Source organism: Oryctolagus cuniculus, chromosome 6 (genome assembly GCF_964237555.1).
Source record: "Oryctolagus cuniculus chromosome 6, mOryCun1.1, whole genome shotgun sequence".
In the NCBI taxonomy this organism is placed as follows: Eukaryota; Metazoa; Chordata; class Mammalia; order Lagomorpha; family Leporidae; genus Oryctolagus; species Oryctolagus cuniculus.
The window spans coordinates 122639982-122656869 of NC_091437.1; the positions used below are offsets into that span (position 1 = coordinate 122639982).

Below are 16888 nucleotides of genomic sequence, written 5' to 3' on the forward strand. Positions count from 1 at the left end.
ACCCACCATGTAAGTGGAATTATACATGAGGTGTTACTTTGTGTCAGTTTTTTTTTACTCTTCATTATATTTATGAGCTTCTTCCAAATTTATCATGTATTATATTTGTTCATTCTTACCCCTGTGCAGTGTTCCACTAAGAGATACAACACAGTTTATTCATTCTACTTTCAAATAGAATAGTTTCTTTAAATTGTTTCCTTTTGGCAGAAGCTAGCACTTTTATAAATACTGTATTATGAATATTCTAGTAGATCTCTTTTGGATAAAGTGTAGTATATATGTCCACTTTTCACTACTGTAAAATACCAAGTGAAGATTCTAGGGAAGAAAGGGGTTCATTTTGTTTATGATTTGGAGGTTCACTGTTCAGGATCAGGTGGCTCCATTAATCTAGTATGTGGTGGAGGCTGGCCATGTCAGAGTGGATACACAGAAATGATAACATGGTGAGCCAGGAAAGAGAGACAACAACTAAAAACCAATGCTCTTGAGGGCACCACCCTCCAATGGTACAGCCCCACAAGCTACAGACCACCCACTAGACCCACTTTCAGGCACCATAATTAGATCAAGACTCTACCCTTGATCTATTAACATTAAGACATCAGAGTTTAAACATCTGCATGAGGTTTGAGGAGGCAGCTTCTACTCAGCCCTACACACACACCGACACACACATACACATACACACACACACACTCTTCTGTTAAATATATAGCTAGAAGTGGAATTTCTGGGTCATGGTGTGTGTGCATGTGTGTGTGCAAATATAATGGGTGAGAGAATTTCCCAAGATGATTGTAGCTATTTACACTCACATTGACAATGTTTGATAGTTCCAGTTGCTCTACCTGCTTACCAATATTTGGAATTTTGTCATTTTCATTTAGTCATTCTGTTGAATAGGTAGGGAATATGGTATAATTTATATTTCCTTGGTGATAATGAACCTGACTGCCTCTTCACATGATGATTAGTAATTTGTCTTTTTTGGTGAATTTTCTTGTTCAAGTCTTTTGTCCATTTTTTAAATCAGTTGTTTCTTTCTGTTACTGTGCTATAGGAGTTTTTTGTTATTTGGATATCAGTGTATATCATATATCCTCATATGTATGGTAAATACTTTTGCCTGCCACCATAGGCAACAATTTAACCATCTTAGTGGAGTCTTCTGAAAAACAGATATTCCGAATTTTTAAACAGTCCAATTTATTATTATTTTTTTCTCTTCTGCTTTGTGCTATTTGTGTCTGGCTTTATTTTTTTAAGCAATTTATTTATTTATTTAAAAACCAGAGTTACAGAGAGAGAGGGAGAGAGAGGTTGATCTTTCATCTACTGGTCCATTCCCCAGATGGTTGTAATGGCCGGGGCCAGGCAATACCAAAGACAGCAACCAGAAGCTTCTTCCAGGTCTCACACTTGGGTAGCAGCAACCCAAGTACTTGGGCCATCTTCCATGGCCATTAGTAGAGAGCTCAATAAGAAGTGTAGCCGGCGCCGTGGCTCAATAGGCTAATCCTCCACCTTGCGGCGCCGGCACACCGGGTTCTAGTCCCGGTCGGGGCGCCGGATTCTGTCCCGGTTGCCCCTCTTCCAGGCCAGCTCTCTGCTATGGCCAGGGAGTGCAGTGGAGGATGGCCCAGGTGCTTGGGCCCTGCACCCCATGGGAGACCAGGAAAAGCACCTGGATCCTGGCTCCTGCCATCGGATCAGCGCGGTGCGCCGGCTGCAGCGGCGGCCATTGGAGGGTGAACCAACGGCAAAGGAAGACCTTTCTCTCTCTGTCTCTCTCTCTCACTGTCCACTCTGCCTATCAAAAATAAAAAAAATAAAAAAAATAAATAAATAAAAAAAAATAAAAAAATAGAAGTGAAACAACCCGGACATAAACCAGTACCCATATGGGATGCTGGCATTGCAGGCAGCGCTTTACCTACTATGCTGCAATGCTACTCCCTGTGTCCAAATTAAAAAAAAAAAAAAAATCTTTGCCTACTGCAACTTGGCAAAGGTGTCCTTTTTCTAAAGTTTTTTTTATTCTTTTATTAAATTTCAAATTATTTAGATTTGTAATCCATCAGACTCAAAATTTTATATTGATTATATTATGTTTGGATCAAAGTACTTCTTTTTGCATTTTGATGTTACATTGCCCCAGCATCATTTTAATCTAGTTTTTTTAAAGGATTCATTTATTTATTTGAAAGTCAGAGTTACAGAGAGAGAGGAGAGGCAGAGAGAGAGCGAGCTTCCATCTGATGATTCATTCCCCAGATGGCTGCAATGGCCAGAGCTATGCCGATCCGAAGCCAGGAGCCAGGAGCTTCTTCTGGGTCTCTCACGTGGGTGCATGGGCACAGGCACTTGGGCTTCCACTGCTTTCCCAGGCCATAGCAGAGAGCTGGATTGGAAGAAGAGCAGCCGGGACTAGAACCAGAGCCCATATGGGATGCCGGCGCTTCAGGTCAGGGCGTTAACCTGCTGTGCCAGAGCGCCGGCACCTAAACTAGTTTTTAACTTGTTTGAAATGTGTCCATGTAACTTCGGTCCAGTAAAATATATGCTTATATTTTCTTAGGAAGAGTTATTGGAAAGCATTTAAACCTATGGTGATTTAAAATTTATAATAGCTCTAGATTTATTTAACACTAATGTAAATTAAAACCTCGTTTAAAAGCTCTCTTGCTCAATTAGATCTAGTTTTTAAACAGAAATATTTATTTATTCAACTTCAGAATAATTTACAGTGCCCAAAAATCATGTAAAAAATAAATTATTTTTATTTTTCAATTGAATTTAATCTAACACATGTTTATTGTATGTCTTCTAGAATTTGGGACAATTGAGAATATGCTTGAAATTTTGAACTCCACTTTTATATCATTTAGATTTTAAGCCATATAATAATCTAACATCTGTCAGTAATAAACCAACATCGTCAGTATTTAAAATTGTATTAATAAAAGAGAGGAATTCCAAGGCTCCAGTCATAAAGTAATGACAAAGAAGGGAAAGTGTTAATTACCCTGATTTGATCAACACAGGCTGTAATCATACATTGAAATGTTGCTCATAACCTAGAAACATATTCAATTATTGTTAATAAATTTTTAATATTTTAAAGGTAACTAAAAGTAAAAATTTAAATTCACTGCTTTAAAAGAGAGAAGCACAAGCAGAGGACTTTTATCACTATTAGAATGGCCTGAGGGGCCACCTGCGCTGTGGCACAGACAGGTTAACGCCCTGGCCTGAAGCTCTAGCATCCCATATGGGTGCCAGTTCGAGACCTGGCTGCTCCACTTCTGATACAGCTCTCTGTTATGGCCTGGGATAGCAGTAGAAGATGGCGCCAGTCCTTGGGCCCCTGCACCTGCGTGGGAGACCCGGAAGAAGCTCCTGGCTCCTGGCCTCGGAGCAGCACAGCTGTGGCCATTACGGTCAATTGGGAACTAAACCAACAGATGGAAGACCTTTCTCTCTCTCTCTCTCTCTCTCTCTCTCTGCCTCTCCTCTCTCTCTGTAACTCTGACTTTTGAATAAATAAATAAATATTAAAAAAAAAAGAATGGCCTGAGACCCTTTAAGGGTATTGTCTGTACATCCAACTTTTTCACTAGAAATGACATATATCTTAAAAGATTCAAAAAAACCCAGAAAATAGAAAAGTGTCTTTTTTGTATTTGGAATTCCTATGAATCATTCTTCTTTGATGTCATTTTGTTTAGTTTTTTTTTTGGTTTTCTCTTTTGTTATTTGTCCTAGGTTGTACTGGTCAGTGGACATCTGGACAGCTGGGATGTTGGGCAGGGTGCCATGGATGATGGTGGTGGAGCCTTTATATCCTGGGAAGCACTCTCGCTTATTAAAGATCTCGGTAAATATTTAGAAAATAATTAACTCAGGTGTGAGAATCTCAGAAGTGATGTGTTTAACTCAATACACAAAATACTTAACACATTATTTACTGTGGTGTATCCAAATACCCTCACGAGGTCTATATATATATAATTTTTATCAGTTTGTTCTCAGCAAAAAACCAACTTATCCCCTTAAAGAAAGAAATTTTTACTCAAGTGTACTCCAGGTATTCAGAGTATCAAATATTATCAGCCACTGGGGAAAATGAACAAGCAACTGAAACTGAAGCAAATGTAGCTGCATCAGGTAAGGACTATGTAAAGAAGTCAAGATCAACACAGACTAAGATCAGCACCCTCCTGCTTCCTTTTCCTTATTCATCATAAGACATTATAAGTCCAGGAGGATAATTCATCAAGGTCAGTGGTTTTTCCTTGATAGAAATCAGAGAGTAAAACTAGATTTGGGGAAGATGGAAAGGTATTAAAAGACTCATAGAATGGCGGATGTCCTAAACAGCACTCTGGCCTCAGAATCAGCCCTAAAGGCATTCCGATCTGGCTGAAAAGCCCATGAAAGTATTTCAGGCATGGAAAGCCAAGACACTCTGGCAAAAAAAAAAAACCTAAATGAAAGATCTCTGTGAGTGAGATCCCAATAGAAAGAACAGGTCATCAAAGAAGGAGGTACCTTTCTCTGAAGGGAGGAGAGAACCTCCACTTTGACTATGACCTTGTCTAAACAAGATAAGAGTCGGAGAACTCAAGGGGCTTCCATAGCCTTGGAAACTCATGACTGGTGTATAGGGAGATTACTGATGCCATAAACAGGAGTGTCAATTTGTAAAGTCAACAACAGGAGTCACTGTGCACTTACTTCTCATGTAGGATCTCTGTCCTTAATGTGCTGTACATTGAGGCTTAATACTATAATGAGTACTCAAACAGTATATTTCACTTTGTGTTTCTATGGGGGTGCAAACTGTTGAAATCTTTACTTAATGTATACTAAACTGATCTTCTGTAAAAAAAAAAAAAAGAAGAAGAAATTATCAATTCCCAACTTGACTCTCACTGGGATTAAACATGACAATAGTTCTGATCTGATTTCATCATCATTTAAAAATCATCTATTATTTTTCACTTTATGTTTCTGTGTGGGAGCAAACTGTTGAAATCTTTACTTAATGTATGCTAAACTGATCTTCTGTATATAAAGAGAATCGAAAATGAATCCTCATGTGAATGGAAGGGGAGAGGGAGTGGGAAAGGGGAGGGTTGCAGGTGGGAGGGACGTTATGGGGGGGAAGCCATTGTAATCCATAAGCCGTACTTTGGAAATTTATATTCATTAAATAAAAGTTAAAAAAATAAAATAAAAAAAGGAAGGGCTAATAGTAAACGCAATTTATTTTCCTGACCATATTTGAAAAGAAAACAACATACATTACCTTTGTATGCTGTTCAAAAAGTTGAATTTTGGGTGTTATTAAAAGTAATGAGATAGTCTGAAGGGACAGTTCCATGTCTGAATCAAGCCATTGGTGATTTGAAAAATATCTCATCAATAGATTGTCTTGTAGCATACTATGAAATAATCCCAGTTTCAGATGTGCTAAGATCAGGACATTCCATCACTTATTAAGCCATTAAGTGTTTAAAGTCATGCTTGTCCTCCCATCCTTCGAATTCTGTAAACAACTCATCTTATTAACGGTGGTTGTGGAAGTTCTCTTGTTTGGGGCAAAACTTTCTAATGTAAACCTTATGTGGGTTTTAAAATGGAGATACAGAAAGGTGGTCATCCATGTTTTTTACTTTTATTTATTTTTTTTTGACAGAGTCAGGCAGTGAGAGAGGGACAGAGAGAAAAGTCTCCCGTTGGTTCACCCCACAAATGGCCGCTATGGTCGGAGCTACGCTGATCCGAAGCCAGGAGCCAGGTGCTTCTTCCTGGTTTCCTGTGTGGGTGCAGGGCCCAAGCACTTGGTCCATCTTCCACTGCCTTCCCAGGCCACAGCAGAGAGCTGAGAGCTGGACTGGAAGAGGAGCAACTGGGACAGAATCCGGCACCCATAAGGGATGCCTGCGCCGCAGGCAGAGGATTAACCAAGTGAGCCACAATGCTGGCCTCCCATGTTTTTATTTTTAAATAGTGCCAGTGTTGCTCAATGTTGGCACTATTGACATTTGGATCAGATCATTCTTCCTTGTAAAATCTATCCCATGGATGACATGGGGTATCCCTGACCACTAACCACTGATACCAATAGCACTCTCTCCCCTAAACCTCTCAAGTTGTGACAATCAAAAATGTACCAGACGTTAGCAGATGTGCCCTTAGGGAGGAGAGAGAAGGAGTTACACCAGTTTGAGAACCACTAAAATACACTAATAAAAATTCTTTATGTAACAAGAAAACAAACTCATTGAAAATCTTAGATTTTATATTTTAGTATCATTTTCATACATGACAGAAAAGATGCACTAAGCACCTTCTTTGGTTCTTATAGAACAATTTTTAAAATCTGGAACATAGAGGTTAAAGCATGTCTTCAGAAGACAGCTGTAGACCTACACATACACCTGTGCACACACATGGTTATCAGCACTGACATAGTCAGTACCCACTTTTTTTTTTTTTTTTTTTTTTTTTTGGACAGGCAGAGTGGACAGTGAGAAAGAGAGACAGAGAAAAAGGTCTTCCTTTGCCGTTGGTTCACCCTCCAATGGCTGCTGCGGCCAGCGCACCGCGCCTATCCGAAAGCAGGAGCCAGGTGCTTCTCCTGGTCTCCCATGGGATGCAGGGCCCAAGCACCTGGGCCATCCTCCACTGCACTCCCTGGCCACAGCAAAGAGCTGGCCTGGAAGAGGGGCAACTGGGACAGAATCCGGCGCCCCTACCGGGACTAGAACCAGTGTGCCGGCAGCGCAAGGCGGAGGATTAGCCTAGTGAGCCACGGCGCCGGCTCCCACTTTTAATATTGGGTAATGTTTTGGAGAGAAATTGTCCAACACATAAGACCAAAAAATAGCATTATTTTGCAGGTCTGAGAGACACTATTTAAATTCTTTCCTCTTTCACTATGTTCAAAATATCCCTGGACTGTCTTCCGTTTCTCATTTCATTCCTGAATGAAGTGGGTTCTAGAGTAAAGCAGGCAGAAGGTAAACATTTTTCTTCTGAAGAGAGAAAAAAATTACTTTGGAAATTAATTTTACTTCAGTATGTTCAATCAGCTTGGAAAGGTGAAGTAAAAGCAGACACTAGGCCCATCTGAATTTCAATCGGGGTCCCTGTGTTACAAGCTCCTTTTTTGGCCACAGGCAGGTCTTTTGTACTCTGGACATCAGTGTCCTCATCTCTATTCAACTGCAAGCTTCCAGAGGACTTCATTTGCTTTACATTGAGATAAAATTGTGTTTTCTCTATGCTTTGAATCTCACTGCTTTGGCACTCAGCATGGGACCCTTAAATCATTGTTAATTGAGTTGAATTCAATTGCATGGATAAATGTCAAACACTAGGCAAAGGTGAATTAAGTATCTTTTTCCAGCTCTGAAAGTTCATGAACTTCAGTTGCTTTTGATAGCAATCAATCTTTTCAATTCAGGGCTCAAATCTCCAGAAGATTTCTGAAAACCTACATAAACATATGAATAAAACTCTAAAATAAAGAGTAATGCCCTTGAAATTAGTGTAAGGAAGCAGCATAGTAAGCATAGAACACAGGGCTCTGGAGCCAGACTACCTGGGTTCAAATCTTGGCTGTGCAACTTTATAACTGTATGGTCTCAGGTAAGTTACTTTGCTTCTCTGTGCCTCAGTTTTCTTATCTGTGAAGTGAGGGTAATAATAGTTTCTGCCTTATGGAGTTGCTTTGTAAATTAAATGAGCTATTCACATAATGTATGTGATTCTGACGTTTCTGACACAGAACTTTTTCTATATGAGAAGACATGGCTATGTTGTTGGTGGTGTTGGGTGTTTTACCTCCACCCCCGTTAGTGATTAGTTTGCCTCCTAACTGAGTATGTTAGTGACACTAGTTAACTCAGAGCCAACTTCTCTGGTATCCCTATAACCATCCTTTGTGTAAAGAAAACTCAGAGACACCTCTGTGTTTCCATTTTCATACTGTATTTATGGAGTCTTGAATTTCTCATACTCACTTCTATACCCATGTTCTGCTGATGTTGAGTGGTGACTCTGTCCACACTTCCTGTGAGCTCACCCACTGAGCCTTACTCCTCATTTTAAAGTTGATTGTGGATTTCTATTTGTAGATTGCCTGTATATTTTAAGATGAAAAGAAGTTCCAACAAGTGACATATAAATACTGGGAAAACATTTTTTGATATACTTAAATAAGAAATAGGATCTTGGGCTTAAGGCCAAGAAATGGACTCATAATTGTATTACTTAATTACATTAAGCACAAACTTTTTAATTGATGAAATATGAAGGCTCTCTGGCAATCTCTTTTTCCAAGAGTAATGAGATTCCTTTTGGATGCTGTTCCTTGAATGATGTGTCATGCAGCATGCATGTCAGAGGCCCTCAGTGGAGCTTGTTAATTTGAAGTGTTGGTCCAGCGGGGCTTTCTGATATTTGGGAATCTTTTTTTAAGATTCATCCTTCTGGTATCTGCTCTTTTGTTGTCCTCTTTCACCACTCTTATTGATTCACTCTTATGCTCAAGTCATCAGCTTAAATTAGATTCAATTAACCTAACAGAAAAGATATTTGTGCTTTGTAAATATAATCAGTCATTCCTGAGCAACTGTCACCAAGGCTATTTGCTGTGAAGTGCTGTTGAATACTTTTTTGTATTTGTGGTTTACTGGACATGAAACTGTTTATTTGAAATGACATTTCCTGGAATGTTCTAGCGTTAGTGGACAAAACCTATGGCTGAAGATGTTGTGCTTCAAAATGTTAATTTGGCACTTGAAGAATAAACTACTCTCCCTTTCAAAATTTTCCCAACTTTATTTTTTATGTGAAGTTAGAATTTCGAGTTTTTAGACCTAGCAAAATGACAAGATATATAATTAAAAGTATCACTTGGTTGTTGGAATATGGGTTGCATAAGAAACACCTTTTGGGGCTGGTGTTATGGCCTAGTGGGTGAAGCCACCACCCGTGATGCTGATATCCCATATGGGTGCCAATTTGAGTCTTGGCTGTGCCACTTCTGATCTAGCTCACTGGTAATGGCCTGGGAAAAGCAATAGAAGATGGCCAAAGTGCTTGGGGCCCTGCTACCCACATGAGACACCCATAAGAAGCTCCTGGCTTCAGCCTGGCCTAGCCTTGGCTGTTGGGGCCATCTGGGGAATGAACCAGCAGAAGGAAGACCTCTCTTTCTTTCTTTCTCTCTCTCTCTCCCCCACCCCTTCTCCTCTCTCTCTCCTCCTAACTTTTTCAATTAAATCAATATGTTTAAAAAAGAAACAGCTTTTTACAGAAATTTAATGTGAGCATGCTAAGTGTGATTATTATAGAGCTTGAAGATCTCTTGGAAAAAACTATGTTTTGTATATTCCTTCACTCATTCACCAAATAAATGCTTGTTCTGCGTGGGCTGCATATATGTATACCAAATGCTTTCTACCAAAGAGGAAGAAGACATAGCCCTAGATTTCATGAATTGGGAGAGGCATTTCAGACATTTCTTGCAAGCATTGAAATGAATCGTTATAAATTCTCTCAATGTAGTGTATGTAAATTATTTGGGACATCTGGTGGAAGGAGGGACCTGCGTGGCTTGGCTAGATCAGGGCAACTTCACTGAGGTGATATTTGAACTTTCTTTTATGTAGACAAATAGGAACTCTTGAAACAAAAAGGGGATGGAGAAAGTGTTTGCAGCAAAGGAAAGAGCTTTTAGTCCAGCACATATTTAAAATTGGGAGAAAATTGTTGACAGTAGCAGTCTTGAGATTGTGAGGGGAGGAAATGGTACAGAATTATAGGACACGCCTACTTTTACTTGACATATTTACATAATGTTGGATTTTTATTCAGTGGGTGTGTTACTTGAGTGATCAAGAAAATGTTCTTAAAATTTTCACTGTCCCTACAGCTTTATTCATCCACTTGCCATGTAGTGGGTTCTCTTAGAGGTGCAGAAGAGGGTTTGCTTCTCACAAACCCTGATCAAGTCTGGCTTGGAAAAGTCCCACAAAATCCAATCTAGAATAACTGGGGGAAAGGAAATGACCAGCTTCTAAGGAAATGGAGACATATGGGTAAAGCTAGAAATAGCAAGAGCCCCGAAAAAAAATTTAGGGTTAGCCTAGTTCCAGAAAGGAGACCCCAGTTAGAAACAACATCTCCCACGGAGGGCTTAGCCATACCACTGGGTATAATAAAATTACCACTAGCTATCAGTCACTGAATATTAATGTGGTGTTGACATTGTGCTAAGCACTCCACCATATATAGGATCTCTTTGGTCCCCAAAATACACCCCAAGCAGTAGCTAACTTTTGTTATGTCCTTTTTACTAAAGAGAAAACTGAAGCAGAGAAAAGCTAAAAACCCCACCCAATGTGAACTGTTGTTGACATTGTCAACAACTATTATGTGAAAAATGTAAATCCAGGCAGCCTGACTCCAACTTGTTCACTTAAGTACTTATGAATAGTGTTTTATTGGAACAGCATCCCAGTCTGTCTTTAGGAACACTCATGCTATGGATAACAAGAGATCCTATATAGAAACAAAGAAAAATACCCTACAGTCAAATAAGGTTGGGAGATTCATTCTGCATAATTTATTCATCAAAAACATTATTTGGAAGAATGTTCCATGGGTACATTTAGGGACATACTTTTTAGTGGTGGCAGATTAAAGAAGAATCCAAGAATACTTGCTTGGATGCATTCATGGAACTGAGTACAAATGGCCTTGGATTTGATTTCATTATAGATTGTCAGATACGTTTTAGGGACTTGTGGTTGTCAGAATATTGAGAAGGTAGAACCATGCGAGAGTTCCTTGGTGTTACAGCTATTATTCTTATATTTCTTTTTGATGAGCTCTTGTGTTCATTCAGGTGCAAACTCTGCACAACAACCTGTTTTTTAATCCACAATATCTGATTCTTTTTATTGAAAAATCAATGTAGTATTATCAGAAATATGTGAATTTTGTTGAAGATTTTGTCATTTTTTTCTGCGGCCTCACATGAAATTGAATTTGGTAAGATTTTTTTTTTCTAGAAGGAATTTTTATCTTAAAACAGTCTATGAACTCTCCCTACTCCCATTTTGTATGTTCTTCCTTTGCAATTTTTTTTTTTTTGACAGGCAGAGTTAGACAGTGAGAGAGAGAGGCAGAGAGAAAGGTCTTGCTTCCCTTGGTTCACACCCCAAATGGCTGCTATGGCCAGTGCGCTGCGCCGATCTGAAGCCAGGAGCCAGGTGCTTCCTCCTGGTCTCCCATGCAGGTGCAGGGCCCAAGCACTTGAGCCATCCTCCACTGCCTTCCTGGGCCACAGCAGAGAGCTGGACTAGAAGAGGTGCAACCAGGACAGAACCTGGCACCCCAACTGGGACTAGAACCCAGGGTGCCGGTGCCGCAGGCGGAGAATTAGCCTAGTGAGCCACGGTGCCGGCCTGCAATTGTTTTTTGAACACAAGTAGGGAGACTGATGGCCCTGAAGAAACCTTTGATTCAAATCACTGGTCCTGAGTATTTTTAAAAATACTTTCGGCCAGCGCCGGGGCTCAATAGGCTAATCTTCAACCTGCGGTGGGGTTCTAGTCCCGATCTGGGCGCTGGATTCTGTCCCGGTTGCTCCTCTTGCAGTCCAGCTCTCTGCTGTGGCTCAGGAGTGCAGTGGAGGATGGCCCAAGTCCCTGGGCCCTGCACCTGCATGGGAGACCAGGAGAAGCACCTGACTCCTGGCTTCGGATCAGCGTGGTGTGCAGGCCGCAGTGGCCATTGAGGGGTGAACCAACGGAAAAGCAAGACCTTTCTCTCTGTCTCTCTCACTGTCCACTCTGCCTGTCAAAAAAAAAATACTTTCTAGTGGCAAACTGGATACATATATAGATAGGAAGGAAGGAAGGAAGGAAGGAAGGAAGGAAGGAAGGAAGGAAGGAAGGAAGGAAGGAAAACAGGCTTTTTTTTTCCCTCATTTGAGAATTTTCCCTGAGATATGAATGTATTTTTAAATTTCACAAATGTCCTTAGCACCTTTATATCTCATTTAGCTAACATGGGAGATTTCTACTGGCATATATAAAAAGACAAATGGCATGCAGATTTATTTGCAAAATATATCCATGAGATGAAGATTTAAAAATGAATCACATAAAATGTGGTTTGATTTTTAGTTTGGATGTGGTATGGGAGATTCCTTAATTATTTTAAAGCGTTAGGCACCATGAATATTACTGTTGTTACTTTATCTGCTAGTTGAGATACACCATTTCTGTGCAAAGGCAGACACAGCTTAGACCTAGGAGCTTAGAGCACCAGAACCAATCGCTTCCTGTCTGGTAGAGTCTAGAGGGGTGGCAGATGAAGGCTGGCAGAGGAAGAATCTCCAGGCCCCTTTTATTCATAGCATACTCAGATCCCCCCACGCCCACATCTAGTCTGATTTGGCCTATACGACCCAATAAAATCTGGAAATTGGGTTATAAAGGAACTGGAATATTAAGAGGCTGATACTATTTATCCTGGAGAAATGGGGCCATGGAAAAGAGTACATAACGTTATCCTTAGTGCCCCAGTAGATTTCCTTCCATGCAAGAATGGGATACATACAAGTCTAAAGAGCAAACCTGGACCACCTCATTAAAACAGTATCATTTAATTCTGCATGACTTGGCTCACATGAGCTGTGCTATTTTGATGATAAGTGTTGAACAACTCTTTTATAGATAGAAGGACATCAAGGAGCTTATGGAGCAGCAGCAGTGGATTCACATGGACAGAGACATAGAGCTAATGCTTGGAAAGTGGGACAAGAAAGAACAAAATTGGTGTTCATGAAAGTATAGTTTGAGGAGTAGAGAATGTTAGTAAATCTGTAGCAGTAAGGGAGTGAGGATTAAGAGAAAGTGAATCTTATGAGAGGTGAAGGTCATTGAATGAAAGCTAAAATCTGGAGCTGATGCCATAGGCAACAAGTGCTATTGACAATCTAAGCATGAGATTCATGAGATTATTATGCCATGTCTTCTTTTAACTTGTAAAGTAGTGTGGTAAATAGAAGGGAGACACGCAGAAAAACAGAGTGGATGAATTTCCAGTTATACTGAGCCTAGAAAACCACAGCCTTAGAGTTACTAAGTAAATTTTATTTGCTCTGTGGTGGATGAAGCAGCTTCTACCTCTGTATGCTAAATATACCGAAGAGGAAGTTATGGGGTTTCCAGGGATGCTGTGTTCTTTGCCTACATACTTCTCTGCATCATGCTAATCTTGCATTTTGCAAAAGTTGTGGTTTACCCAGTTTCCAAAGAATTCTGTTCCAGTAAACTTGCATAAAAGCAGAGATCTGCAAAGAAACAAGAAAACATCCTATGTACATCTGATCCGACCTTTATGGTTAACTGGGTTTTAAAAATTGTCCTGTAGAATAAGGATTTGACTTAGTCCATTCTTGGGCCCCTCCACTCTTGTGAACATTCTCTACAGCAAACACTAGCAATAGAGAGCTACTGAATGTGAGACAGAAACAACAGACTAACAAGTACTAAAAGAAGTTGACTATTATAAGAATACATATTTGTGATCCTGCTAACACCTGTCGCTCCCCCTCTTCATGGAGGAACGACACAGGACCCTGCCTAGGCTTCATATCCGAGTCACGGCACCATTATGTCGCTCCCCCTCTTCATGGAGGAACGACACAGGACCCTGCCTAGGCTTCATATCCGAGTCACGGCACCATTATGTCGCTCCCCCTCTTCATGGAGGAACGACACTAAACCCTGCCTAGGCTTCATATCCGAGTCACGGCACCATTATGTCGCTCCCCCTCTTCGTGGAGGAACGACACAAAACCCTGCGCTGTTCTTTTGTCTGCTCGGCCCTCCCCGGGTTTGCTGCTGGTTCTTCCCGGGTTGGCTACTATCCCTTCCACCTCCGTGGAAGGGCAGTTCCCCCTGGCCACATTCCCCACTTCCGCAGGGGAGCGGCACACCGCCGGCCGGCTCTCTGGGGGCTGCACAGGTGTTCCTCTTAGATGTTCCCCTTAGATGTTCCTGGTGCATGCCGTCTCTCTCCTCCTTTATAGTCCTCCTCCGCCAATCCTAACTCGGCTGCCCACACGCCGAGTACGCTGCTCTCCTCCAATCAGGAGCAAGTCCTACAGTTTATTGGTTGAACTGGAGGCAGCTGTGCAGAAGCTGTTCACTTCTCTCCCAGCGCCATATTGTGGGAGAGCAGATGCATAGAATAAGTCTTAATTCCAGTAACTCAGTCTAGTCCAGGCTGCTCCCCACAACACCCCTCTTGATACCAGAATCTCCAGCCTGTAAGATGTGACTTAGATCTTATTGCGAATCTTACTCTCTTAACCCTAATTCAAATCTGGAGATAAATAAGCGGCAGCATGGATGGTAGAATAAGCATGCACTATATGTGGAAATATCTTCCGTTCAAAATTTTGGGTGTATTAAGTAGCTGTGTTACCTTGGAAATATTATTAAATTTTTTTATTTTTTAAAGATTTATTTATTTATTTGAAACTCAGTTACAGAAAGAGAGGGAGAAACAGAGAGACAGATCTTCCATCTGCTGGTTCAGTCTCCAGATGGCCCCCAATGGTCAGGACTGGGCCAGATAACAAACTAGGAGATCCATCCAGGTCTCCTCGAGGGTAGCATGACCCAGGCACTTGGACCATCTTACACTGCTTTTCCCAGGCCATTACCAGGGAGCTGGATTGGAAGTGGAGCAGCCAGGACAAAAACCAGCACTCATATAGGATGCTGGCATCACAGATGGTCGCTTTACCCATTACATCACAATGATGGTTCCAAATCATTCAGTTTTTTAAATCTCAGTTTCCTATTCTTAACTGTGGGGACAGTTTATATTAAATAGTTTGTAGGATCATTTAGACAGCACCAGATCACCATTAAACCTTAAGTAATACAGTAATCATTATTAATTTTTAATTGTGCCAAAATAATGAGTCTGCAATGTTCCAGGAGACATAATCTCAGACATGATACTTTTTTTAAAAAATTTATTTTTCTTTAAAGAATTACATAAAGAGAAGGAGAGACAGGGAGAGAGAGATCTTCCATCTGCTGGTTCACTCCACAGATGACCACAACTGGCGGCACTTGGCCAGGCCAAAGCCAGGAGCAAGGAGCTTTTATCGGTCTCCCTCATGGGTGCAGGGGACCAAGCACTGGGGCCATCCTCCACTGCTTTCTCAGGCCATTAACAGGGATCTGGATTGGAAAAATGGAGTAGTTGGGACACAAAACTGGTGCTCATGTGGGATGCCAGCATTATAGGCAGTGGTTTTACCTGGTACAACATGCTGTCAGTCCCTAGATGTGACTCAACTCTCGCATCTGTACCCACTGCACAGTTCAGCTTCATCAGGGCCATTCCCACAGCAGAGAATCCTTTGTAAGAAAAGAACAGTAGCTGGTTCTGATGAACCAAACTCATAGGCTTTCACCCCTATATAGATTCCATCATGAGTATATGTAAAAGACACTTCATACATGTTACACAGAATTAAAAGAACACTCCTGAGACAGGGAGATGGAAAGATCTTCATCTTTTCCCATCCTCTTTGCTCTCTCTATGTCTTTAACCTAAGTAACACTAGATATAGGAAGGTTTATAATATTCCTGAAGAAATGACTAGTAAAAACAGGAAATAGCTGTAGAGGGGAGCATAATTTACTGCAAAGTAAACTCTTTGACATGTAGAAAAAATTGGGATAGAGGAAACAAAGAATCAGACCTAGTGCTTACTGTTTACCCTTCTTACTAAATTCCCAAGAAATCCCTCTGCTTTTAGTATAGTCAAAACACCTGAGTTTCCAAGCATTCCCAGAAGATATTCATGCATGAAAGACCAAGGATAGTGGACCCCAGTGCTTGTAAAATTGTCCTTTTATGGGGCCGGCACTGTGGCGTAGTGTTACAGTAAAGCCACTGCTTACAGGACCAGCATCCCATATGGGCACCAGTTTGAGTCCTGGCTGCTCCACTTCTGATCCAGCTCCCTGCTAATGCACCTGGGAAAGCAGTGGAAGACGGACCAAGTCCTTGGGCCCCTGTACCAACGTGGGAGACCTGGAAGAAACTCCAGGCTCCTTCAGATCAGTCCAGCTCCAGCCATTGTGTCTATTTGGGGAGTGACCAGAGGACAGAAGATCTCTTTCTCTCTCTCTCTCTCTCTCTCTCTCTGCCTATGCCTCTGCCTCCTTGTAACTCTGCCTCTCAAATAAATAAATCTTTTTTAAAAAAGGATTCTGTAATAATGACATATTTGAAAAGGAATATATTTAAAATGTAATTGCAACTACCCTGAGTTATTTCTTTGATGAATGTGTGTGAAAAACATAAAGAAATGTTTCAAAGGTTGTGTTTCTGCTCTCATCACCATTGCCATAGATACATTTAGCTAACCCATATTCACTTGTTTCAGGCAGCACATTATAGAACAAAGAAATATTTTATGAAGTGCTTCATAATGGAATTATTACTTTTCTGAAAGAAGGAACTGTAAATTAACCTTTTATACTTAAATGATTTTAGTTCAAGTCATTTGAATGCTATTTTTGGTGACAAATGAATTTGATGGAGGAATTTTTGAACTGATTACCTTTCTGGTATCTTACAATCTGTTGTAAAAAAAAAGTTGTTAAACTTATTGTAAAGCATAGGTTTTTGATGAATGCAAAGTACCTTACCAGATATAGGATTCATGTCCTATATTTTCATTTTTATTTCCAACAAACATTAATTGAACACCTGGGAGAAAGAGGAAAAGAACAATGTTTATTGAATATATTCTACATGC

The 16888-nt window shown here is 40.6% G+C and overlaps 1 protein-coding gene across 1 annotated transcript in view; it reads left to right on the forward strand.

Annotated features, from left to right (window-relative positions):
- The window catches only part of CPQ (carboxypeptidase Q), a gene marked incomplete at its 5' end in the record, with an annotated part of 478153 nt that overhangs the window by 280631 nt on the left and 180634 nt on the right, over nucleotides 1-16888 (forward strand). Inside the window, 1 exon segment of the mRNA XM_051844650.2 lies at nucleotides 3772-3883. Within this exon segment, the coding sequence (XP_051700610.2) occupies nucleotides 3772-3883 (112 nt within the window).